The sequence below is a fragment of the Schistocerca cancellata genome, chromosome 1, assembly GCF_023864275.1.
Source record: "Schistocerca cancellata isolate TAMUIC-IGC-003103 chromosome 1, iqSchCanc2.1, whole genome shotgun sequence".
NCBI lineage: Eukaryota > Metazoa > Arthropoda > Insecta > Orthoptera > Acrididae > Schistocerca > Schistocerca cancellata.
The window spans coordinates 482,568,132-482,593,253 of NC_064626.1; the positions used below are offsets into that span (position 1 = coordinate 482,568,132).

The window sequence follows — 25,122 nt, forward strand, 5'->3', positions numbered from 1 at the left end:
TGTACCCGGCGTTAGTCGTGAATTACACTGGTGCTGTAATGGAAACTAATCAGGGTTTCAGGATATCATACAAGTGACGTTCCCATAATGTTTGTTCTGTAATAACATGAAACGTACAATTATCTTGAAATGTGCTACGCAAACAATTACAGTAGCATAATATAGAATCAGCTAAAATGGCTGCAGAGCCGATATTGTAATAGTTGCCGAAAGGAAATAAAGTAACCATTAAATAGCAAACATTTATCATTTACTCAATGGGGAGAGTAATTTTACGTGCTCAGATTACGGTGAATACATTTGCAGTTGTTCGGACGGACGCGACCCTCAGCGTTTCTGATCTCCACGAGACCTGGGATACTCCATTCGTGAGAAGTTCTAAAATTCGTAGAGTGTATCATTTTAGCACAACTGTTCCTTCTGGGGGAGTACTATTGCCATTTTCTTACATAACTGGTGCCTCATAGCCTGCAGATATTCCTTCAATATTGTATCACGAAAACCTATTTGCTTCGATTGTTACAAATCATAATGAGACAGAAAAAGTTTTTCAACAACTAAACAAAATAATACACAGTACAATGTTTAAATTCTATACAGTGAGTTCTGTCGTCAAGTTCGTGTTTTTGACGTTGTGAGACAGAACGTCATACTTGTATCCATACAGATACTGTGAGTGGAAAACTACTGATGACATCAACAATAGGAACTTATACCAGTAATCAAGATTTTAATACCAGATTATGGCTGGAAAAATATGATTTGCTATTTCTCATCTAAATATTCTGACTATGTTTCAGCGGTTCTCATGATTCACTTGGTAACTATCTTTCAGACAGCAGCAGTTTTGCTGTAGAAATAGGCGGTCGATAGCAATGACTTTCAAAATCCGGTGTACAGTAATTTACTCCAAGCTGGTATTACCATTCGGTAGTAGACTGTGTTGTAACACACAGATAATACTGTAATCGGTATTACTATCGATAGCCTTATGACATAGTCGTACCACTTACGCTTCGCTGGTTCTGTGTACCTTTCGGAGTTGAGCGCGCCTTCTCCAGCAGGAACATTGTCTTTCTATTTTTCATTCAACGATGCCAAGCGCTACCGGTCACGTGCCAGAATGCGAGGAGGGAGTCGTTGTTCGGGTTTCGTGCGGAACGGTCACGTGCAGTCAAGTCATACAAAAACTATTTGAACAGTCTGCTGATGTAATGAAATATGTTTTTGTACGATTTCCATCGATTGCTAGGCCAACAGTAAGTAATTATTCGGTTTATTCGTGGAGGTTGCGCGTAATTACGCCCGAAATTAGTTGACAGATCAGTATTGTCACTACGTAGTGAGTATGGCTATAAAAGAACGCGACTATTATTGTAAAACATTTCATTTCAGAAACATACATATTTAGTTTCTATCAACCTGAACGCATTTTTTTTTCTCTACCCGTACAACGTTCCATGCAAATTTTGCATTGCTGGACAGAGCATTGAAAGTCTTTCTCTCTGAACTTCTTGATGAAGCGCGCCGCATTTCCTTCAACAGACAGAAATCTTGTACTTTTAAATACAAATTGCTAGGTTAGGCGAATAAAGTGGGTGGTCTAACATTAGGCTGCGGTGCTTCGCTAGAAACCTCTTAAAAGACAATGGGATATGAGCCGGTGCGCCGTCTTGATGCAGAAGCCGTGACTTGTCCTTTCACAATTCGGTTCTTTCTCTTTTTTTCTCGCGGAGTTGAGCAAGAATCTCAAGGTAGTAACGTTGATTAATATTATGATCTTCAAAAACCGAGCGAAGATAATTCCATGAATATCGAAGAAACCATCATTATCGCTTTGACTTTTAATTTACTCATTTGAGCTTCTTCCGCTCTCGGTGAAGCTGGGTTCTTCCAGTGCGTCAATTGGAGCTCAGTTTCTGAGTCGTAAGTGAAAAATCGAGATACGCGACATGTTATCACTCTTTCCAAGAAATTACGATCATTTTCAGTGGTATTCAAAGTGTCAGTTCTTTTTGTTCGATCGTGCGAATTATTGGCAGCAGTTTCGCACATACTATTCTCTTGTTAAACTGCTTATGTAAAATTTGCCCTGGGCATTCGTTGTCAATTCCTACTATTCCAGAAATCGCTCGAATACTCAACCGACGGCCAGGTCAAGTCAGATTACCTACTTTTTCGATATTTTTATCCGTTTTCATTTTGAAAGGCGTCCCGCGCGAGAGTCATCTTGAACGTCTTCTCGGTCATCTTGGAAACACTTAAACCACTCAGAAACTAGCGTACGTGATAAACAATCTTCGCCATACACTTCTTTTAGTGAAAGATAGGCTTCCGTAGTAGTTTTTTCCATGTTTCATGTGAAACTTCACGACAATTCGTTGCTCTATCATTACACTTATCATTTTTCCGGCAAAAGAAAGTAACACTTCTTATACAAACAAAGACCACAGTCACACTCATTCGTCTACAGACACCAGAGATGCAGCTTTCGAGTGAGAAGGTTTCACGGTTCACAGCTATTGGTCGTTCATCTTTGGCGCATACATATTTTCTCTGTGACAGCATCATGCGCTTTACTTTATAGCCACACCGCGTATTATTATTTGAACGGTTATAAAGGGTACCGTGGGCTATCATACCGTGAAACAATTAATTTCGGAAAGCAACATCACATGGTAAACTCCAGTGTGAAAGTGGAATAGATTTAATTTATTGTTAATACGAGCATGGACGGGTCTAGCCATTGTTAGGAAGTGTATTACGAAATCAATAAACGAAGTATAAATAGTATGAATCATTACCCTTTGAAAGTAACGTTTTCCACTTAAGTATAAGGAACTTCAATATTCGTAAAGTGAAGAGACATTTTAGACAACAGGATCGGATTTTGCAACGAAGTATGTTCTCTCTGTTAACCATTCCTCACGCATGTCCGAATGTCTCAAACTAAATTGCTGCAATCAATCGTGAGCAAAAATAAAGGGGACAGGAGGCCACGATATCTGGACAAGGTATTGTCGAAGAAATGGACACGGTAAATTTAATCACAGTGGAAACAAACCGTATTGTTTACATCGAATTTATAATTTTTGATTTTGGTGTGATCTTCTGTCTTTCACGTCTTTGTATCGGTATTTTTTTCATCCATTGAATTGACATGGCAAAGATGAACGTTGAATGGAGGAAGGTAATTACTGATTCCATTTCAGTAGTCAAATCTTGTTGTTTCTCTGAGGGCAATCGGATTATTATAGCGCCGTGGTCAATTGGGTAAGTGTTGCAACTTTTTAACCTTTTCTCGCTGGTTAAAGCGAACCTTGACAGACCTATCGAAACCATTCCACAAAGAAACAAGAGCTGGGCGGTGTACCATGTATGCCGATTAACAGTTCGTTCACCTACAGCGAACCAGTTATGGCCAAGTTGTGGGAAAAGTATGCTGAAAGTATATGCAACACGAAGTCCGCAGCATGGACGTGCTTCCGTGACCTTACCCTGGGGAGGCGGAGGAAAATTATATTTTCAGTGCAGGTGAAGAGCTATTGTCCATTATACGAGTAACTAAATACCACAAAGACAGTGTGAAATAGACGTCAGACTAACATGAACCGCGTGACCGCTACGGTCGCAGGTTCGAACCCTGCCTCGGGCATGGATGTGTGTGATGTCCTTAGGTTAGTTAGGTTTAAGTAGTTCTAAGTTCTAGGTGACTGATGACCTCAAATGTTAAGTCCCATAGTGCTCAGTGCCATTTGAATTGACATGAAGTGTTCCATATGCTTGGATTTATACATGATTAAATTTCAGCGCAATCACACAAAGCAGGTTGCAGTAATACCGGTAGCATTCACATTCCGCGATTAAGCAACCGGTATCTCATTCAAAAATCGGATTTGAATGCTGGTTGTTTGTGAGAAGATCGTGCTACAGCTCTTCTGAGATGAAGGAATGCCTACCTGTATGTGCCGAAATTGGACATTTGCAAGACCATAGCCAATCTAGGTCGTCATTACAATGTCATGAGAATAGGGAATCCACGGTCTCATAACATCCGTACTCAAAGCCATGCGTCATTTCAGCGCCCCCATGCGACTAACTTTAGAGAGGACAGACATATCACTCGATCGTCCGTGCAGCATAGTACAGCGAAATTGACTTGTATGCAGCAAGACAAATAGCTACATGGCCAGAGTGAAAACACCTGGATGCGCACGGACTGTAAGCACAGCTACCACTGTTCAGCTTCTCTTGATGCGGCAGGAACAAATAGTACGCCAATAGCGCCGTGGCCAACGACAACACTGGACACACGAGCAGCAACAAGTAGTCTTTCGGACGGGTTCCGTTCTGGGAGTAGCATCATGAGGACGTACATAAAAATGGAAGACGAACGTTGTCAGAATGTATTCGTCACCATCATTGTCACAATGGGCCAGCATTTTTTACTCGCTGCCAGTGGATACACAACATGCTCACCTCTGATTCACATAGATTAATTTGGACAGCGCTCTTTATATTTCTGCCACTAGGGTAGAAGGCTGTGCCATGTCTTTGGGATCTGCAAGAAGTTATCTTACAGGCATCACAAGACTGTATGTTGCCCAAGCTGTCCCGGTTACCTCGAAGCAAAGGCTGTTTGGCTGTTGCCCTTGGCCAACAATTTCTCCAGACTTCTCACTCTGAAAATATCTAGGCATGAGTTGCCGAGACACTGGCACGCCACTATTCGTCACCCAATAGGACTGATTAACTCTGTGACAGAGCTGAGGCGGCATGGAATGGCGAACCACTTTCTTTCACCCGAGCTCAGTTCATGTTTGAGTAGAGCCATGTTAGAGCCACTATTCCTATCGGAGATGTCAGAGTTGTGTACTCCCAAATACCTCCGAATTTAATAATATATTCTGCTGTAATGTATACACAAAATAAGTAAAATTTCGTTGTTTGTTATTATTCCTTGTAATTGTAATCGCCAGCAGTGTAGTACACTGAAGTGGAAAAAATCATGTGCCACCTCCCAATATCGTGTCGAAGCTCCTTTTGCCCTGCGTAGTGCAGTGACTCGACGCCTCTACGGCCGTCGACGATTGCGAAAGTGTTGCCAATGCAAGATTTTGTGCACGAATTGGCCTCTCGATTACGTCCCGTGAACCTTCTGCGGGATTCGTGTCGAGCTATTTAGGGTGGCCAGATCATTCGCTCAAATTGTCCAGAACGTTCCTCTAACCAGCCGCGGACAACTGTGGCACGGTGACGTGTTTCGGAACATAAAATCTATGATATGGTTGCACACTGTCTCCAAGCATCCGAACATAATCAGTTCCATTCAATGATCTGTGCAGTTGGACCCGCTACGGTCGCAGGTTCGAATCCTGCCTCGGGCATGGATGTGTGTGATGTCCTTAGGTTAGCTAGGTTTAAGTAGTTCTAAGTCTAGAGGACTGATGACCTCAGAAGTTAAGTCCCATAGAGCTCAGAGCCATTTGAACCATTTTGCAGTTGGACTAGAGGATCCAGTCCGTTCCATATAAACACAGCCCATACCACTGTGGAGCCAGCACCAGCTTGCACAGTGTCTTGTTGATAAGTTGGGTCCACGGCTTCGTGGCGTCTGCGCCACACTCGAACCCCACCATCAGATGTTACCAATCGATATCGGGGCTCATTGAGCAGACCAGAGCTTTCCAGTCGTCTAGGGTCCAACCGATACGGTCAAGTAGTCCTCAAGGCGATGTCGTGCTATTAGCAAAGGCGTTCGCGTCGGTCGTCTGCTTCCATAGCCCATTAACAACAAATTTCGTCGCACTGTCCTAACGGTTACGTTCGTCGTACGTCCCACATTGATTTCTGCGGGTATTTCACGCAGTGTTGCTCGTCTGTTAGCACTGACAACTCTGCTTTCGGTCGTTAAGTGAAAGCCGTTAGCTGTGTTAATGCCTGAAATTTGGTATTTTCGGAACACTCTTTATACTGTGATTTCGGTGTACTGAATTCCCTAACGATTTCCGAAATGGAGTGTCTCATGTGTCTGCTACCTCCGACAGCCATTCCGCGTTCAAAGCCTGTTAGTGCCCGTCTTGTAGGCCACAACCACGTCGGACACATTTTCACATGAATTACTTGAGGGAAAATGACAGCTCCGCCATGCACTGCTCTTTTATTCCTTGTGTACGCTATACTACTGTCATCTGAATATGTGCATACCTCTATCGCACGTTTTTTTTTCACCTCTGTGTACAATTCCTACGATAAGGCACCGACTGAGGTGACGCAGTGGTTAGCGGAACACTGGACTGGCATTCGGGACGACGGTTCAAATTCGCGTCCGACCTTTTGGATTTCCGAGATTTCCCTGTATCGCTCCTGGAAAATACTGGGATGTTGCCTTTGAAATAACCACTCCGCCGACAGGCGACAAGTGGCCCATCTGGACTATCCGACCGCTGTGTCATCCTCAGAGGGAGATGCGGATAGGAGGGGCGTGGGGTCAGCACACCGCCCTCCCGGTGGTAATGATGGTATTCTTGACCGAAGCCGCTACTATTCGGTCGAGTAACTCCTCACTTGGCACCCTGAAAAATGGCAACAGCGCATGGCGGCTGGAGGGTCACCCATCCCAGTGCCTACCACGCCCTGCAGCGCGTAACTTCGGTAATCTCACAGGAACCGGTGTATCCACTGCGGTAAGGGCGTTGCGTGCCTTTGAAGTGACATGACTGATTTACTTCCCCTACCTTCAGTCATTCAGAGCTTGTGCTCCGTCTCTGTTGTCCTTGTTGTCGGCGAAACGTCAAATCCTAATTTTGGTTCAAATGGTTCAAATGGCTCTGAGCACTATGGGACTTAACTGCTGAGGTCATCAGTCCCCTAGAATTCAGAACTACTTAAACCTAACTAACCTAACGACATCACACACATCCGTGCCCGAGGCAGGATTCGAACCTGCGACCGTAGTGGTCGCGCAGTTCCAGACTGTAGCGCCTAGAACCGCTCGGCCACTCCGGCCGGCCCCTAATTTTGTGTCCTTCCTTCTTGCCCTAAGGACTTTGCAGATTTCCCTCCGCGAGCCTTAAATTCCGAGATAGAGGCTAATGACGCTGACGTAAAAGACGGATTCATTCATATTTCATTACTTACGTAGTAGGCGAGCGCTGAAAAAACTTTTTCGTTATGTACACGTCGAAGAAAGTAACGAGGTTCACTGTAGAGAAAACGTTGTGGGTGTTCCTGTCAGATAGAGGACTCAGGACTTTAGGGGACACCCTGTCTGCCTCGGTGTAGGTCTCGGTTGTGCCTCGTCACCCCGCCCGGAGGTCGGTGCGGCGGCGCGCCTAATGGATCGTTGCCGCCACTGACCCCGTCTCGCGCCTCGCCACGCTTGGCTTCCTGCAGACGAAAGTCGCACAACACGGTACCGCCGCTGCCGAGACTGTTCACCCGGTGCAAACTTAATCTCGCGGCGGCAACCGTAGCTCTGCTTTATATCGAAGCAAAGGAAACTAAAAGTAACGTCACCGAACGAAATTTTTGTAAGCGACTTGAAAACACTGGTCGCTTTTAGGCACTTGTATATGGTGTGCAAATGCTACCAAGTGGTCTTATGACCCTCCAGCATTACGTCGAGTCAGTGATGTAGTGTGCTGGTCGCTTGATTGCAATCATCGCTGTAAAGGCATGTATACACTAGGCCAGCGAACGTTAGTCAAGCGCTTCGTTGGCCGAGGTTTGCTTAGTGTGTACGGGCGGCAAAACTCAGTCAGCAAAGTGAATGGTTCGGGCTGCTGCCGGTAACATGAAAGCGTTGGCAGTTGGCTGGTAGTGGAACCCTCTCCTAATGTGGGCTCTGGATCAAATGTTTGTTGTTTTGTCTCTAGACCGACCGTGTATTTAAGTTATTCAGGATAGCCACATGTCGCACTTGGTATGTTTTATTGACCGGTTTCGCTCTTTAATTTTACAAGAGTATCATTATAAACGCTGTAATTTACAGTTTAAGTACCGTAACTAGCTGTTAAAATAAATAGCGAAACTAGTCAATGAAACCTACCAAGTGAGATTTGTGGCTGATCCGAAAAACTTAATTTAAACACTCGCTATTTCCCTTGCGGACAATGCCCGTTCTCGCTAATGGTGTGTATTTACTCTGTTTAAAATATTTCAGTTTAGAGTGGAATATGGAGAGAACATTAAAGCGCTAGAGTCTTATCGGGACCGGAAGTTTTTATAGGCCCCTACGAACTGCGATTACAAAAACAAACTGAAAAGAGTAGGCGCTTGGAGAGAAATAAGACAGCTGTTAAAAAGTAATAAGCAAAGTGTGAAAAAGAAAGTGGTATCTTTACTGACATCTTTTAGCCTTGAACGACGAAGAGAAACAAATAAAATTGGGGGTAACTATTAACTTTGTCCTACAGGCACAACTCACCTGAAAGAGGTAATATCTTTAGAAACTTTACTGCCTACAACGTTAAAGATGAATTCCATCAGGGAAAAAGTTATGAAATTGTCCACTTTTAATTCAGCTTTAATATGAGACATTAATTTTGTCCCACCATACTGCACCCTACTTTGTAAGGGATAGGTCGTACACCAGTCTCGTTTCTTCTTCTCCTTTTTCTGAGAATCAGCTTCTTGCAGTAAAATAAGTACTGCACGTGCGACGACCGCTAGACGCTCTTCTTCCATCATAACATCGACCGGCGAAGTTGTAATCAAAACGCTACTTTATAACAATAACAAAACGGAAGCAACGTCGGCAAGTTGTGAGAGCCAGCTGCGATTCCACATAACCGAATCCCTTCGCCCGAAGCCATTTGTTTTCTGTGTCCGAACGAGAATGCATTGGCGGCCAATGTTCGGCCGAATCCTGTCTCTATCGTTCGTTGGCCATGTGTACGCGCCTTAAGACAAATCGACGAGGGGCGGGACAGAATGGCAGAAAGGACCTACCATGTATGGACATGCCACATTTGTTGGTCTCCCAACGAGTACTGTCCAGCAAGTCTACAAAGATTGGTGTACCACTAGCAACCATGCACCCTGACGTAAGAACAGAGGTAGTAAAAATATCCTGATCGAGAGGGATTTTTTTGTTACAGTTTCAGGCGCAATGAAGGTACTGTACACTGAACGTAGTCCGCAGCTCGTGGTCGTGCGGTAGCGTTCTCGCTTCCCACGCCCGGGTTCCCGGGTTCGATTCCCGGCGGGGTCAGGGATATTCTCTGCCTCGTGATGACTGGGTGTTGTGTGATGTCCTTAGGTTAGTTAGGTTTAAGTAGTTCTAAGTTCTAGAGGACTGATGACCATAGATGTTAAGTCCCATAGTGCTCAGAGTCATTTGAACCACTGAACGTAGGTGACGTTTTTCCCGCTTAGGTTGTCTTCTTAGTCACATTAGATTAGACGTAAAAAGTCATTTTCGAGTGTTTGCCAAGATCATAGTACTATACGCATGCAAACCTCTGGGGTTTCAGGTGAGGTGCTACAATTCGTGATGGTTTATAAATTTTGCTGTATAATTTTTAAGCCATCACAAACAGTAGCGACTCGCGGTGAATTTTCTAACATTTTGATGTCTGTGGCACCTTAACGTTGATAGAAATTGGAAAAGGGATTTTTAAGTCGGAACTAAGGAGCAGAGTTAACGAAAACGGCTAAAGTGGAAAAAAGTCAATTCCATGTCCCAATTTGAGGCCGGCCCCTGAGACGAAGATGTACTGTAGAATCATCATTCTCTGACAAACTCGAAAACCAAGCAAATTTTATACGCTCATGTAGCGTTTAACACACATCAAAAAAACTTTTGCATCACCCCGGTTCCCAGAACTCCTGTACATAGACGTTGACTGTGTGTACTGTATCACAGACACAGTCCCTTTGACTGTTCAGAGATGTCACTAAACCCGCCCAAAGATGTAAACAACCACGTATGACCAGCGACTATTAGATGTAGGGGATCCGACAGCCGATCAGTTCCAGTCATTCCACCAGGAAGGGGGTACACGGCTCGTGTTGTCTGTAGTTCAGCCATGCTTGGACGGTCAATACCGCGGTTCCATCGCGTCCGCATTCTTACTTTATGCCAGGAAGGCTCTCAACAAGTGAAGTGTCCAGGCTTTTCAGAGTGAACCAAAGCGATGTTGTTCGGACATGAAGGAGATACAGAGAGACAGGAACTCTCGATGACATGCCTCGCTCAGACTGCCCAAGGGCTACTACTGCAGTGGATGGCCGCTACCTACAAATTATTGCTCGGAAGAACCCTGACAGCAACGCCACCATGTTGAATAATACTTTTCGTGCAGCCACAGGGGGACGTCATGTTACGACTCAAACTGTGCGCAACAGGATGCGTGATGCGCAACTTCACTCCCATACGTCCATGACGAGGTCCATCTTTGCAAAAACAACACCATGTAGCGCGGTACAGATGGGCCCAACAACATGCCGAACGGACCGTTCAGCATCACATTCTCTTCACCGATGAATGTCGCATGTGTCTTCAACCAGACAATCTTTGGAGACGTGTTTGGAGGCAACCCTGTCAGACTGAACACCTTAGACACACTGTCCACCGAGTGCAGCAACACACTGTCCACCGAGTGCAGCAAAGTGAAGGTTCCCTGCTGTTTTGGGATGGCATTATGTGGGGCCGACGTACGTCGCTGGTGGTTATAGAAGGCGCCGTAATGGCTCTACGATACGTGACTGCTATCCGCCGACCGATAGTGCAACCATATCAGGAGCATATTGGGGAGGTATTCGTCTTCATGGAGGACAATTCGCACCCCCCATAGTGCACATCTTGTGAAAGACTTCCTTCAGCATAACGACATCGCTCGACTACAAAATTGTTCAAATTTCTGTAAGCACTATGGGACTTAACATCTGAGGTCATCATTCCCATAGACTTAGAACTACTTAAACCTAACTAACCTAAGGACATCACACACATCCATGCCCGAGGCAGGATTCGAACATGCGACCGTAGCAGCAGCGCCGTGCCGGACTGAAGCTCCTAGAACCGCTCGGCCACAGCGGCCGGCACTCGCTCGACTAGAGTAGCTAGCATGTTCTCCAGACATGAACCCTGTCGAACATGCCTGGGATAGATTGAAAAGGGCTGTTAATGGACGACGTGACCCACCAACCACTTTGAGGGGTATACGCCGAATCGCCGTTGAGGCCTGGGACAATCTGGTCCAACAGTGCCTTGATGAGCTTGTGGGCAGTATGCCACGACGAATACAGGCCTGCATCAATGCAAGAGGACATGCTACTGGGTATTAGAGGTATAGGTCTGTGCAGCAGTCTGGACCACCATCTCTGAAGGTCTGGTTGTATGGTGGTACAACGTGCAATGTGTGGTTTTCATGAGCATTAAAAATGGCGGACATGATGTATATGTTGATCTCTATTCCAATTTTCTGTACAGGTTCCGGACCTCGGAACCGAGTTGACGCAAAACGTTTTTAAGTATGTAGTAATAAACACTAGGACATGAATCAGTCGAAGTTACTGTTCACCGAGCGGAGTGGCGAACTGTTCGTGGGATTGATATTCAGAAGGAGCGGAACTCAAATCACCGTTCTGCTATCCAGGTTGAGATTTTCCGATGATTGTCTAAGTAGGTTATGGCAAATGCGGAGATGGCTCCGCGAGAAAAGACGTGACCGGCTTCCTCTCACAGCATTTCTCCTACCCGATCTTACGTTACGTCTCTAATAACCTTGCCGTCACTGGTCGTTGAACGCTAATCTTCTGGTGAGGTCCATTACTGTATATTCAGCTGACGATAATTACTTTTTCTGCTAAGAGACACGAAATGACTGTGACAATCTAAAACATCTTCATAACTACTTTCGCTCAGATAAACTCCAGCAAGGTGCTCACAAAATAGTATGACACTTATTGCCATAGTTTTCTAAACAACCGCAAAAGCAATATCAAAATATTGTCTTCAAATCAAATGCGAATTTTTAAGAAGTTAGATTCAACTACGTGTCACTTCCAGAGTTCTACACTTAATTTCAGGGAAATGTAGTCCTCGAGACTCAGCGTTTTGTTTTGAGAACTAATTTGACGGAATGTTCTTTCGCACCGCAGTCTGTGCGGCGTGGTGTTCGTAAAGAGAAGCCGCATCGCGCCATTCGAAAGTTAATGACAATGGCGAGAAAATTAGTGTATTAAACAATTTGGAGGGAGAACAGAGTATTGCCTTTTTTATGTTTCGCGTGCACTGATATTATGCTACATCTTATACATAAAGAACGAACGTCTGAATGTCATTATTTTGTAAGAATGCAGCAGGTACACATCAGGAACAGTTCGTTTTAATGTGCAATACACTGAAAGGGAATGTGTATCGTAACTGTACGTGCTGTGGAAAACTGATCTTGGACAGACAGTGGACTGCTACAAAGAAGTTATCAGTATGCAGGTAGTGAACACACAAAATAAATCTGACGTTGTTTACAGTTGTGCATTATCTTAGGAAAAGGTGGAATTGCTTCTTCAGTATGAGTCTAACACATCTCGCATTTTGCATACAAAGAGATTCCATCCCTATCGCGCATCAGTTCATCAGTAGCTAGTCTGGCGGGATTACCGAAGACGTGAGGCAGACTGGCTGTCGATTCTGGCGTAATTGCGGAACAATAGGTGCTTTCTGTAAAGAATTCCTTTCATCGACGAAGTCTTGTTCACAGATGATGAACGTGCTACCCAAAGATATAAATGTTACTGCATTGTAACTGTCTTCGAAAGCCGAGGCGGAATGAACCTCAGACTTCGACAGGAATGGTAGTTTTGCTTTCCAAGGAAACAGTTTCGGCCACTCGCCTATAGTGATTAAGGATAATTACAGCAAATCTAAAGTAGATACATTGTTGAGACTTAAAAACCGATCTTTCCGAATATGTTAGCGACCCAAACTTTGCGGCAATTCCCCTTAGTGATAGTCAGCAAGTAGTTTTTCGTTGTTTCTTTCTTCATGAACATAGCTTTTACTGGCAATGAGTACTCTTCATATGTTTATAGCTTGCCATATTTCTGATGGAGGGAAAATGCGTGGTATAGTAGTGCGTTTTGCGTTTGACGCTTGCCCTTTTAATCATAACGTGAACATAGTTACTTCCCAACATAGCTTTTGGTACTTGAACTCTACAGTCAACATTATAGTGATGCTAGTGGTAGATTTACATTGATTTGAGGAAGAACGTTTTAGGAAGTTAGTGTCGTTCCCTTCAACTACGACTGCTTTTTTTTTCAAAAGCGGTACTTGTCATGTTCGCAGAAACATAAGTCATTCGACTGATTATATTGACAACTGCTTCTCCAGCGAAAATCTCCAGCGAAAACGGAAAAATCTTCACAGGTCTTGGGTCCTATTGAAGAAATGAAGCATATAGTAGAATGAGTTGCTGTGACACGATAACGAGTGACCCGTAATTTTGCAACTATGTTAATTTAAATACTTCTAATGGTAACAGAATTATGGATTGTTCACCTAGCCAAAAGTTCTTTGGAGGACATAGCGCAACTTGCGTCTAGAAAATGTAGGCTGATAACAGCTAAGATATCATGAATCAAACCAAGAAGTAAGGTGCAGTAGAAATCGAAAGAAGCTGAACAATTAAGCTATTTATTTTTAGAAAATTAAAAGAAGGGTATCTTGTATTTAATGTATCAGTTTGAGAAGCATACAAACCCAATTTGTTATTTAAATGTGCAGTAATAGCTGTGTTGTTACGTTAACACGCTCGGTATGGTTGGTGGAACACCAATAAGAAACTATTTTCCATCTCCGTTAAGTGAATTTTTGTTTAGTTACATCAAGAGAAGAACACGTCCAGAAAAGTAAATACATGAAATATAGACTGAAAGGAATATTATTTGCTGACCCAATAATATTCTGAAGCTAATCCTTTCATGCGAGCCAGCGTAAAGGAATAACCTTTTTAAATAAATATAAATTCATCAGAGTGCTTGCAAGTTTTGGGCGCTCACAATATATTCTGTACATCACTTCAAGTTGTAGTCAGATAGCCCAAACACAGAAATATTATGTTCGCATGCTGAGTTCCAAAGCTTCTGTTGGATTAATGGTAGGTTGGGGGCAATACTTTCTGCAAAGTCTTGGCAGCACAAGTAATGAATGCTGTCAGCCGTAATTCCGTGGACTGCGTTGCATCATCTGGAGACAGCAGATTTATGGTCTCCCGCAGTCTAATTTAGTTAGAAATTTAGCACGAAATACTGCGAATTCACCGCTGGGAAGAACTGGTCTGTTTTAAAAAGTACGTGAGAGCCGACGTTTTCATTGAATTTCAATAGTTATCTTCTGGACTCCGAACCTACAAGATCGGCGCCTGGTAGAAGATTACTGAAACTCAACCAAATCCTCAGATGACATTTTATTCTACGACGCGACGTTATACACAAAATGATTTGATAAATTTCGGCAAGGACGTCGGAGTACACACCGACACTTCTCCTCCCACTATATGTTTTCGTAAACAAATGGTTCAAATGGCTCTAAGCAGTATGGGACTTAACATCTGAGGTCATCAGTCCCCTAGACTTAGAACTACTTAAACCTAACTAGCCTAAGGACATCTCACACATCAATGCCCGAGGCAGGATTCGAACCCGCGACCGCAGCAGCAGCGCGGTTCCGGACTGAAGCGCCTAGAACCGCCTGCCACAGTGGCCGGCTTCGTAAACAAGTCATCAAGATAAACAGATAACAGACAGCCAGAATATAGAATACAGCTACTGTTACCGAGACCAGCTGTAAGTGTTAGGCATTTAGCAGGATAGAGGTTACTGCCCCGCGCGAGAAATTCCCTTTTACCGGCTGCTGCCGCACCCAGTCTGTTACTGAAGGAAAGGACCACACCCACTAGCTAACCGGAATATTGCCTCAGTATTTTTTTCTCTATTGCCGACAAGCCTGTAGTGGCGAGCAAAATCGGGCAAGATGTGCTAATGGTTGCGACAGTGGTCTTGTTACGAGAAGAGCAGAGCTTAAGTTATCTTCAGAGAAGCCTATTTTCTTTTTAAAAATGTAAGATGAGTTATTGTCCTGCACGATTCACCAAGAATTCGTTACATGCTAGACACAGTTACATACAGAAGGAATATGCGTTGATTACGAAGACGTGACAAAGTTAATGACGAGAAGCTCAAATCCATTTCAGTCCTTTGTTCTGAATGTTTTCTATGTATTTCGTCATAAGCCTCTCCATCACGTACAGTGATTTTGTGCCTCAACAGTCCTTAAGGAAAGGACTCTCATTCGTTACTAAGTTGTTGTTACCTAGTTTTAAGTGGCTTTTATAAACTACGAAACTTAAACTCGCTGGAGCGTTCTCAGTCACAATCATCAATGAAGCCGTCTCATAAATTTTCCCAGGTAACTCTCCAAGTTTGCTCCTAATCTCACACCTTACCTTATGTGTACATGGCGTATCTATTCAACTTGCTTGTAAATTTTCTTACCGTTGCTCATGGCAACGAAACAATATAATTCGCTTGCCATACATTGGACCCACCGTACAGAATTTGATCCCCTTGATTTCTCTCTGTAACGCCAAGCGACTGCTGGAATGTTTGCTTTAGCAGTTTACATATTTTCGAAGAGAGATGCGGTTCTCTGTTAACTGGGCAGCTTCACGGAACAAGTGCTGCACCTCAAGAAATGCAAATAGCCGCTCTGTACACCGTTAGGCTGCGTTGTGTAACGCTACACTCACTGCTAAACTGCCACGAATCCCGTCTTCCCGTTTGTGCTTATGACACATACGGAGTTACGTTGCAAATGGACTTTGGATAGACCCACATCGGCATAGCGCGTGCTGTTTATGTACACTAGAAGCTGTGTCATACTCAGACTTGCAGCTATACCACTAGAGTAGTTCCCAAGAAACAGTTCAAAAGTCCGTTAATATGAGTGTGCATAACCGTAATTTTATGTCATTGGTGATGGCCTTTTTATGGCCTTAAATCGTAACTACAGTAAATCTGAATTGTTGATACTTCCCACTTTTGCCAAGGAGGGAAGAGGAAACTGAAATTAATGTTGTTGAAAACGATACATAGATCAAAACAATTTTTTCGGCATTTCAGGTCTGTTTCTCTTTACAGAAGCCGGTGTTTTTTTATGACTGTCATTGTGTGGCGGCCGGCTCCTGTTGCCATGACAGAGATTATCTGTTTACTGTATACTGTACGCTGATAGTCCTTTTCCATGCTATAGAGCTACACCTGTAATGGCTATGAACTTAGTACTGGTTGGTTGGTTTGGGGGAAGAGACCAAACAGCGAGGTCATCGGTCTCATCGGATTAGGGAAGGACGGAGAAGGAAGTCGGCCGTGCCCTTTCAAAAGAACCATCCCGGCATTTGCCTGGAGTGATTTAGGGAAATCACGGAAAACCTAAATCAGGATGGCCGGATGCAGGACTGAACCGTCATCCTCCCGAATGCGAGTCCAGTGTGCTAGCAACTGCGCCACCTCGCTCGGTGAACTTAGTACTGCATGGTAGCAGTACACTGATATCGTGTTCAGAAGTCAAACCATTTTCATAGTACTTTGGAAGGAAATATTTAAAAAAAAAGTACTTGATTTACTTTATCACATGAGGAGCCAAAGAAGTGTTATATATGGGGCAAATCAATAGCTATCATGAAGATGTTGAAGAACATCTTTTGCGGTTTAACAGTTTGCCCAGATATCTTCCTAGGGAGAAGATAACGCCACCTTTATTGACTGATCGGGATTTTGAAACTACAACACCGACAATCTACAAACACCCATTTTTAATTTTTAATTACACATATAACATCGTAGTAATGTTTCGACCTTTTTTTGTCTGTGATAGTGTTGTTTGCGTAACGAGATTTCTTGAGAACTTCATTACACATTAATAAAGAATGTGCTGTCTGTAGTTGTGACACGGAAAAAGGCAACCGTGGAGATTCTTACTTCCAAGTGGCATTTCACAGTGGTATAGTTGCAGGACAGATGGTCACAAAGATTCCTCCGCTTTGACAGATACTAGTCTCGCATCACTGGTTCCAATTTCAGCAACATTCTTTTCAATAATTGTTGAAGAAAAGAAGTAAATAAATAAATACTACCTCAGCCGCACACTAAGATAGGCATTCATTCGAGCATTCACCTTAATACCATGACATTGCAAAAAATCTAAATTTGGATAGTCGGACTAACATTTCAATGCTCTTGTTTCAGTGTCTGAAAGCCTACTACGTCCACCCGCGCCGGTAGTTTCCTTAAAACTAGTAACACAGATGTGAAACTCCCTGAACCCGTTTACATACTTAGAAACATGTAGAAATTCGTCAAGCGAACGTCTTACAGATTCCGGGAAACGGCCGTATTATCCTGACTGAACACTGACATTTGGACAGGAATAGCGGCCAGCGTGCATCTACAGAGTCCACTCGAACAAGCCACGTGTGCCAACAGCGGTGTGTTTACGAAAGGCATCGCCGCTGGCGCTTTGATGAACTGCTGGGAAAACTTTGCGTCACTGCTTTCTACGGCACGAGATGCATGCAAGCCCCAAGGCGAACGACGATGCAGTGGCGTCTGTCGCGAGAAGATGGGCAGGCCTTCTCAGCCGACGGAAGACGACTCTACCTCGCAGTCGGAATACCATAGATTTGCCTTCATCTTACCGTCTGTCTTGTTTCATGTGGAACCGACAGCGTGCAGCGTGACAGCAATGAATATTAACAGCTTTTGCCTCCGTTGTGCCGGCCGCGGTGGCCGAGCGGTTCCAGGCGCTCAGTCCGGAACCGCGCGACTGCTACGGTGATGCCTCGGGCATGGATGTGTGTGATGTCCTTAGGTTAGTTAGGTTTAAGTGTTTCTAAGTTCTAGGGGACTGATGACCACAGATGAAGTCCCATAGTGCTCAGAGCCATTTTGAGCCTCCGTTGCTGGTTACACTTCGCAGCAACTCAGCAATGATATCCACTTGTCTGTGGTCTTCTACAGTTGCTGAACGTCAATACCACGAAACCATTGTTTTTTTTTTATTACTCACGGTGTGATTTCTTCAACCTTTCTTTGTTTTGTTTTCTGCTTCACATCAAAATTGCTGAAGGGGCCCAGAGGTGTCAGCCTATTTGTATTGAGTGGCACGATACAAAAATATCTTCCCCTAACTTTTGACGAGTGATCACTCAATGATATTTGGTTTATGGGGCGCTCAACAGCGCGGTCATCAGCGTCCGTACCAATATTTTCACAGTCCAATTTTTTACACAGTCCAATCTAGCCACTGTCGCGAATGATAATGATGATGATGATGATGATGATGAAGACAACACAAAAACCCAGTCCCCGGTCAGAGAAAATGCTCAACCCAGCCGGGAATCGAACCCGAAACCCCGTGACCCAGGGGTAGCAACGCTAGCCACTAGACCACGAGCTGCAGACTTCACTCATGAGAAACACTGAGTTCGCATTTTATTCGAAATCCTGATCATCTGCTCTCGGTGGAAATAAGAGGAAGTACGCAGGTAAACAACTATGGCAGAATACGAGAGCACACTTCTCGGCTCCATCAAAATTGCAACAATTAAATAAGATGGTTTTCTACTGGCAACAAAAAAATATGTGAGTTATATTGTATGCGGCCAACATTGTACCTCTGAGAAATATAACTCGTTTACTTGTGAGAAGTTAGTGTTTGTAAGAAATCAATGTGAAAAATACTTTTCTTCAGTGATTTTGCATTTTGCGCTTACTTAGTAAAAACGAGTGCGAGGATAACACGGTATGCAGAGCACGATGGAACAACGTAAGGCGGAGATTTTAACGATCAATAAGAACAGAATCACCAACCTATCATTTGGAAAAACCTCGATTTTTCACAGTACGTTCAAAGGTTGACACGCAATAGCTACTACAACAATGTATGGACCCAATATAGTCACACTTTTCTTCTTGAAAATAATTTCGCGTTCATGACGGGTAATAACAACCCTCAACGGATAGCAAGATTGTTACATAATTTGGCACACATTACACCCCCAACTCAGTTGTGCAAATGATACGTGTGAATTTTCTTCTCCTGTCTGCAGAGACAACAGTGAAGTTTCACATCATTGATTTATTTTACTTCAACATGTAGGTACACAACTCCTCTGAGTGTCAATGATATTCATTAGTAAGCTTAAAGTTCGAATGATGTACTGCGGAATTTTGAGTATTAAATGTCACTTAATAATTCAGGTGAAAATACCATGTATGAGATTGATGGCCGGCCGGTGTGGCCAAGCGGTTCTAGGCGCTTCAGTCTGGAACCGCGCGACCGCTACGGTCGCAGGTTCGAATCCTGCCTCGGGCATGGATGTGTGTGATGTCCTTAGCTTAGTTTAAGTAGTTCTAAGTTCTAGGGGACTGATGACCTCAGATGTTAAGTCCCATAGTGCTCAGAGCCATTTGAACCATTTGAGATTGATGCAACACACAAAAGCAGCTCCAATTGAAACGTATGCGACTGTACTCCCGAAGCTCGCTGAGCGTCTTAGTTTCAACCTGAAACACCAAGGCCTTATTCAGGTTACTCCCTTCCCCCACTTGGGGACAACACCTGCCGTTGTTGCTTATTCCAAACTCCTAACTCCATAGCAAACGTTAGGTGACAATTCGCAATAACTCATTTCTTTATCGTTGATGTCCTTTTTATCGAAATAATATTTTCTCATTTTGCTGAGAAGTCTAAGCATGCCTAGCATTCGATGATGATGATGATGATGATGTTTGGTTTGTGGGGCGCTCAACTGCGTGGTTATCAGCGCCCGTACAATTATCCAATCTTTGCTCAGTCCAATTTCGCCACTTTCCTGGATGATGATGAAATGATGAGGACAACACAAACACCCAGTCATCTCGAGGCAGGTGAAAATCCCTGACCCCGCCGGGAATCGAACCCGGGACCCCGTGCTCGGGAAGCGAGAACGCTACCGCGAGACCATGAGCGGCGGACCCTAGCATTCGATCCGGTACAACGAACCGTGTTCTCCGCGTCTGTTGATGTTATGATGTCTCACTGATATATAACCACATGATAAGTTTGACAAGACGCCAAAATTCGTATTTAAAATACTTATTTAAAAGTGCATCGTTCGTGTTGTTCGGCAAAAAGACGCTTTCTGAACGATAGAATTAGTCGAAGCACTAACAGAAACATAATTTTACTTGTATTCCGTAACTTTTATTCTAATAGTAAAGACCTTTGTCCTCAGTAACCTAGAACTGCAGCCAGTGTTGACACAGTAAGAAAGACGTTGGCTTCTGGCCTCGTTTCGCACCGTGGTTACGAGGTACGTTTCAAAATTAATGTCCTCCTTCGTAGTCCTCAACTCGTTTCATAACAACACTGTTTAATGCAACGACAAAAGCACACAGAAACTTCACTGGCGTGCGTTGACTTCAGTAGTACGAAACAACGCGCAGTTTCGCAATTCTTACGTGAGATGTTTCGTGAAGTCCTGTCCGTGAGTTTCCATAATCGAATAAGAACACACCAACTGAATAATTCACTTCACGAGATGAAAGAAAAAATTAAAATACGCAAATTGACGCATGTTATGGGGAATTCTGTAAATCTTGAAATACATCAGTTATTCCAGGAGTAAAGACTGATATGCATTTTTTATCGATATTTACACGAGACATAACCCATTTCCAGAACATCCATACGAACAAACGAGAGTTATTTTAGTCGACGACAGAGTACTTTTACCGCGTAAATGAGTCCAGAAGTCGGCTCACTTCCAAGCATCGAAAGTGACCTTGAGTCCAAGCTTACTCGAATTACGTTTGTGGAAGACGCAGACTGAAAGATTCATAACAAACGAGATTGTAGAACTGCTGCTACACACGTAGGTGATTAACAGAATTCATCAAAACAATTTTAGATAAAAATATATGTCTCAGAAACGTTCAGTTATTTTTGCCGCAGCAAGGTCATAAAATTTGATACTAATGCAATACCTTCCACGGATATACGTGAATAATTTAGTGTATGTTAAAACACTGAAGATTGTCGAAGACCTCTCAACATTCGTTTCGTCGGCTATTGAAAATATCGGCCGAAGTTGAGAAACGTTTACTTAAATCGGACAGTCTCTTGTTGACAGATACAATTAGTCTCTCAGAATGTTAAAGGTGGAGATGTTGACCATTACTGTTGTAACAATATCTCGCTATTAAACAACATTCAAAACGTAGCGATCATACTTAATTATCGATTTCCTTCTAACAGTTATACCATGGGAGTCAATCGCTAAATGTTGATAATGAAGGACTAAGATTGACCTTGGTCGAAGCTAGCAACGTGATTATTAAAGAAAATTACAAGTAGTGGCACGAAGGGAACTTTGTTTTTATGAAAAAATTGTTTATCGGCTAGATGGTACACCTAAAATATGTAAACTGTTTTATAGAAATCTTTAAATCTGAATATAGAAGACTTATTCTTTTCATTTTCTGACAAATTTCAATTGTACTCGAAGATGGAATCTTGAGTTTCGCGGGCTGTGACTCTACACACTACGCCCCATGACGCTGCCAGTATGTCTTTCCTATTTGTAACTAAGAAATGAAATATGTTACTGTTTTCTCGTCAAGTCCATAAAAGAACCTTGAGAACCTATAATTTGAGTGTATCTCAAACAATTGTGAATAGCCGGCCGCGGTGGTCTAGCGGTTCTGGCGCTGCAGTCCGGAACCGCTGGACTGCTACGGTCGCAGGTTCGAATCCTGCCTGGGGCATGGGTGTGTGTGATGTCCTTAGGTTAGTTGGGTTTAAGTAGTTCTAAGTTCTAGGGGACTTATGACCTAAGATGTTGAGTCCCATAGTGCTCAGAGCCATTGGAAGCCAATTGTGAATACGTCTACGCCTTGCCTAAGAAATTGCTTCTGTTGTGCTGCTATAGAGATGTTTTCGGGGCTGATTTAGCAGACGTAATACCAGGTTTTCGAAGAGGGTGTCTTATTTTATAAGGAAACCATCTTTATATTTTGCACGGCAGTGTACTACAAACAGTCTTAGATATCCAAATACTAAAGAACTTCGATTGTTTCCTGAAGGACAAAACTACGAGGAACTATTGGTGGAGAACGCATTTCGCCACAAATACCTTTGAAAAGTTTTATTTTGCTCCAGGGCTAGTTTCTGTCTACTAGGTTTCGGTCTACCAGCCCATCTTCAGATTGTTTTATTACAGTATAAGATTCGTTGGCAGCATTTCTTCTGCTCGTGTGCTGAAGAATAATATTTGAGTAGTTAGCGCCATTTTATATAAAGCTTGTATAACAATTGTATACTAATGTGCATCCAGTTAATAACACCTAAAGTCAGTGAGTTAAATGCACTTTCATATTTCCTAGTTAACTGCGTTTTGTTTCATTATAGAACAAATGTAGGTGCATCCAATTCACTCACTTTGTAGGTTATTAATTGCATGCACTTAGCACATTTTTCTATGTTATGCCAGGATCCACACAGCAAATAATGTGGCGCTAACTACTCAAATGTTGCAATGTGTACAGGAGGAGACCACATCCTACTGACGAATCGGATAGTACAACAAAATGAGTGTAGCCAATTGAAGATGGACATGACATCCCAAAACAAAGTTCAAGTGTTTGTGGTTGGATTCTCTTTCAACAATGATTAATAACAGCCACGGAGTTCAACAAGACCGACCATGGACAAAATAATGTTGATAGTGAGACGGGGACACTTGTCTTTCACTGACGATGCTCTTACAGGCTAAGCTGCTTATCAGCAGCCCTCACATGTTTTTCAAGATTGCTTGAACACTATGGATTTTTGGTAGATGGAAATAAAAGCGCAGTACGGATTATAACCTTACGGAATATCAAGCGAAATTTGGATTGAGGATTTCGTTGATAGGGAGGACACAGCAAGTTATCCTGGATGGAGAGTCGTCGACAGACGTGGAAGTAATTTCAGGTGTGCGCCGGGGAAGCGTTATGGGACACTTGCTATTTATATTGTAAATTAATGACCAAGCAGGCAGTTTTAATAGCACAGAATTTTCGCACATGTTGCAGTTAGGTGTAATAAAGTTCTTGTCTGATAAAAGTTGCATGAATATTCAGTTGTTGTTGCGGTCTTCAGTCCTGAGACTGGTTTGATGAAACTCTCCACGCTACTCTATCCTGTGCAAGCTGCTTCATCTCCCAGTACCTACTGCAACCTACATCCTTCTGAACCTGCTTAGTGTATTCATCTCTTGGTCTCCCTCTACGATTTTTACCCTCCACGCTGCCCTTCAATACTAAACTGGTGATCCCTTGATGCCTCAAAACATCTCCTACCGACCGATCCTTTCTTCTAATCAAGTTGTGCCACAAACTTCTCTTCTCCCCAATGCTATACAATATTTCCTCATTACTTATGTGATCTATCCATCTAATCTTCAGCGTTCTTCTGTAGCACCACATTTCGAAAGCTTCTATTCTCTTCTTGTCCAAACTATTTATCGTTCATGTTTCACTTCCATACATGGCTACACTCCATACAAATACTATGAGAAACGACTTCCTAACTCGATGTTAACAAATTTCTCTTCTTCAGAAACACTTTCCTTGCCATTGCCAGTTTACATTTTATATCCTCTACACTTCGACCATCATCAGTTATTTTGCTCCCCAAATAGCAAAACTCATTTACTACTTTAACTGTCTCATTTCCTAATCGAATTCCCTCAGCATCACCCGACTTAATTCGACTACATTCCATGATCCTCGTTTTGCTTTTGTTGATATTCAGCTTATATCCTCCCTTCAACACACTATCCATTCCGTTCAACTGCTCTTCCAAGTCCTTTGCTGTCTCTGACAGTAAGACCTTGGTAAATGGTTCAGAGATTGGTAACTTACTGTTAATATTCAGAAACGTGAAACGGGACACTTCAAATACTTTGTAGGGATATGTAATGCAACCGTCACACAGGCCCAGTCGTAGGTAGAACAGGTGACAGACTTCGTTTTTTTCTGGTAGTGTACTAGGAAAATATTCCTAGAATATTCCTTTGGTGTATGGGACACGTATCAAACAGGACTAACCTATTATATTAAAAGTATACAAAGAAGGGCAGATTGTATAGTGACAGATTTGTTGATCCGTGGGAGAGCGTCACCGTGATATTGAAAAAAGTGAAATGGTAGATGCTTGAAGACAGACGGAAACTAGCCTTCGACAGTCCACTTACGATGTTTCAAGAACCAACTTTAAGTGAGAAATCTGTATTACAACCTCTTATTTATCACTCTCGTAGGGTTCGTGAGCTCAAGATTACAGGAAGAAGCGATAGTAACTGGTACAGTAGGAAGCACCCTCCGGCATGCACTTCGTAGTGGTTTGCACAATACGGAGTAGATGCAGGTGTAGGGGTTAGCACCACTCGTTCGTACGGCCTGTACGCATTTTCCCGCACTGTAATTCTCCCTCGCGACGACGCGATCGCTCTCCGCAGCGAGAGTGGTCAGCTGGTGCGGCGTGGTGTGGCGCGGGAGCGCGCGCGGACCGGTTGGCGATCAGCTGAGTGGCCGTTAGGCACGTGAGGACCACCTACCTCGTCCGTAACATGTTGGCTGGCTGGTCCGTGTCTCAGAGTCCCGTTCTGGCTGTGTACTGGGCTGCGCGTCGCGAGCTGTCTAGCACACACTCCGCACCGGGGCTGCGACGAGACTGTAGCGAGCCGTCGGCGCGCGGGTAGGCGAGCCGGTGAAGGGAGTCGCGGCCCGCGAACGTGGCCCTGTGCAGAAAGGGCGGGGGAGGCGGAGGGGGGCGCAGCCGCAGCCGCAGCCGCGGATCGCGGAGGCGGCACCGGCGCCGCCGGCGGCGGGCCGCTTTCATTTTCACCCAGCCGGGATTGACGTCGTGGACCGGGCGCGGGCAGCCGCCAGCGCCGGCGGCAGCCTTCGCCAGCCGGACCCCGTAACGTCCGCGTATTTCCTCAGGGTCGAACCCAACTGTGGCACGCGTATCTAACTGACGGAAGCATGTCTTAAACCGACACAGCGAAGATTGACTGTCGGCTCTCT

The 25,122-nt window shown here is 43.8% G+C and overlaps 1 protein-coding gene across 1 annotated transcript in view; it reads right to left on the bottom strand.

Annotated features, from left to right (window-relative positions):
* LOC126177652 (chorion peroxidase-like) overlaps positions 1 to 24,803 on the bottom strand; it is a 262,598-nt gene extending 237,795 nt beyond the window's left edge. Inside the window, exon 1 of the mRNA XM_049924471.1 lies at positions 24,651 to 24,803. Coding sequence (XP_049780428.1) covers positions 24,651 to 24,664 — 14 coding nt within the window. The 5' untranslated portion in view covers positions 24,665 to 24,803. The remainder of the gene's footprint in view (positions 1 to 24,650) is intronic.
* Between the last annotated feature and the right edge of the window lie 319 nt (positions 24,804 to 25,122).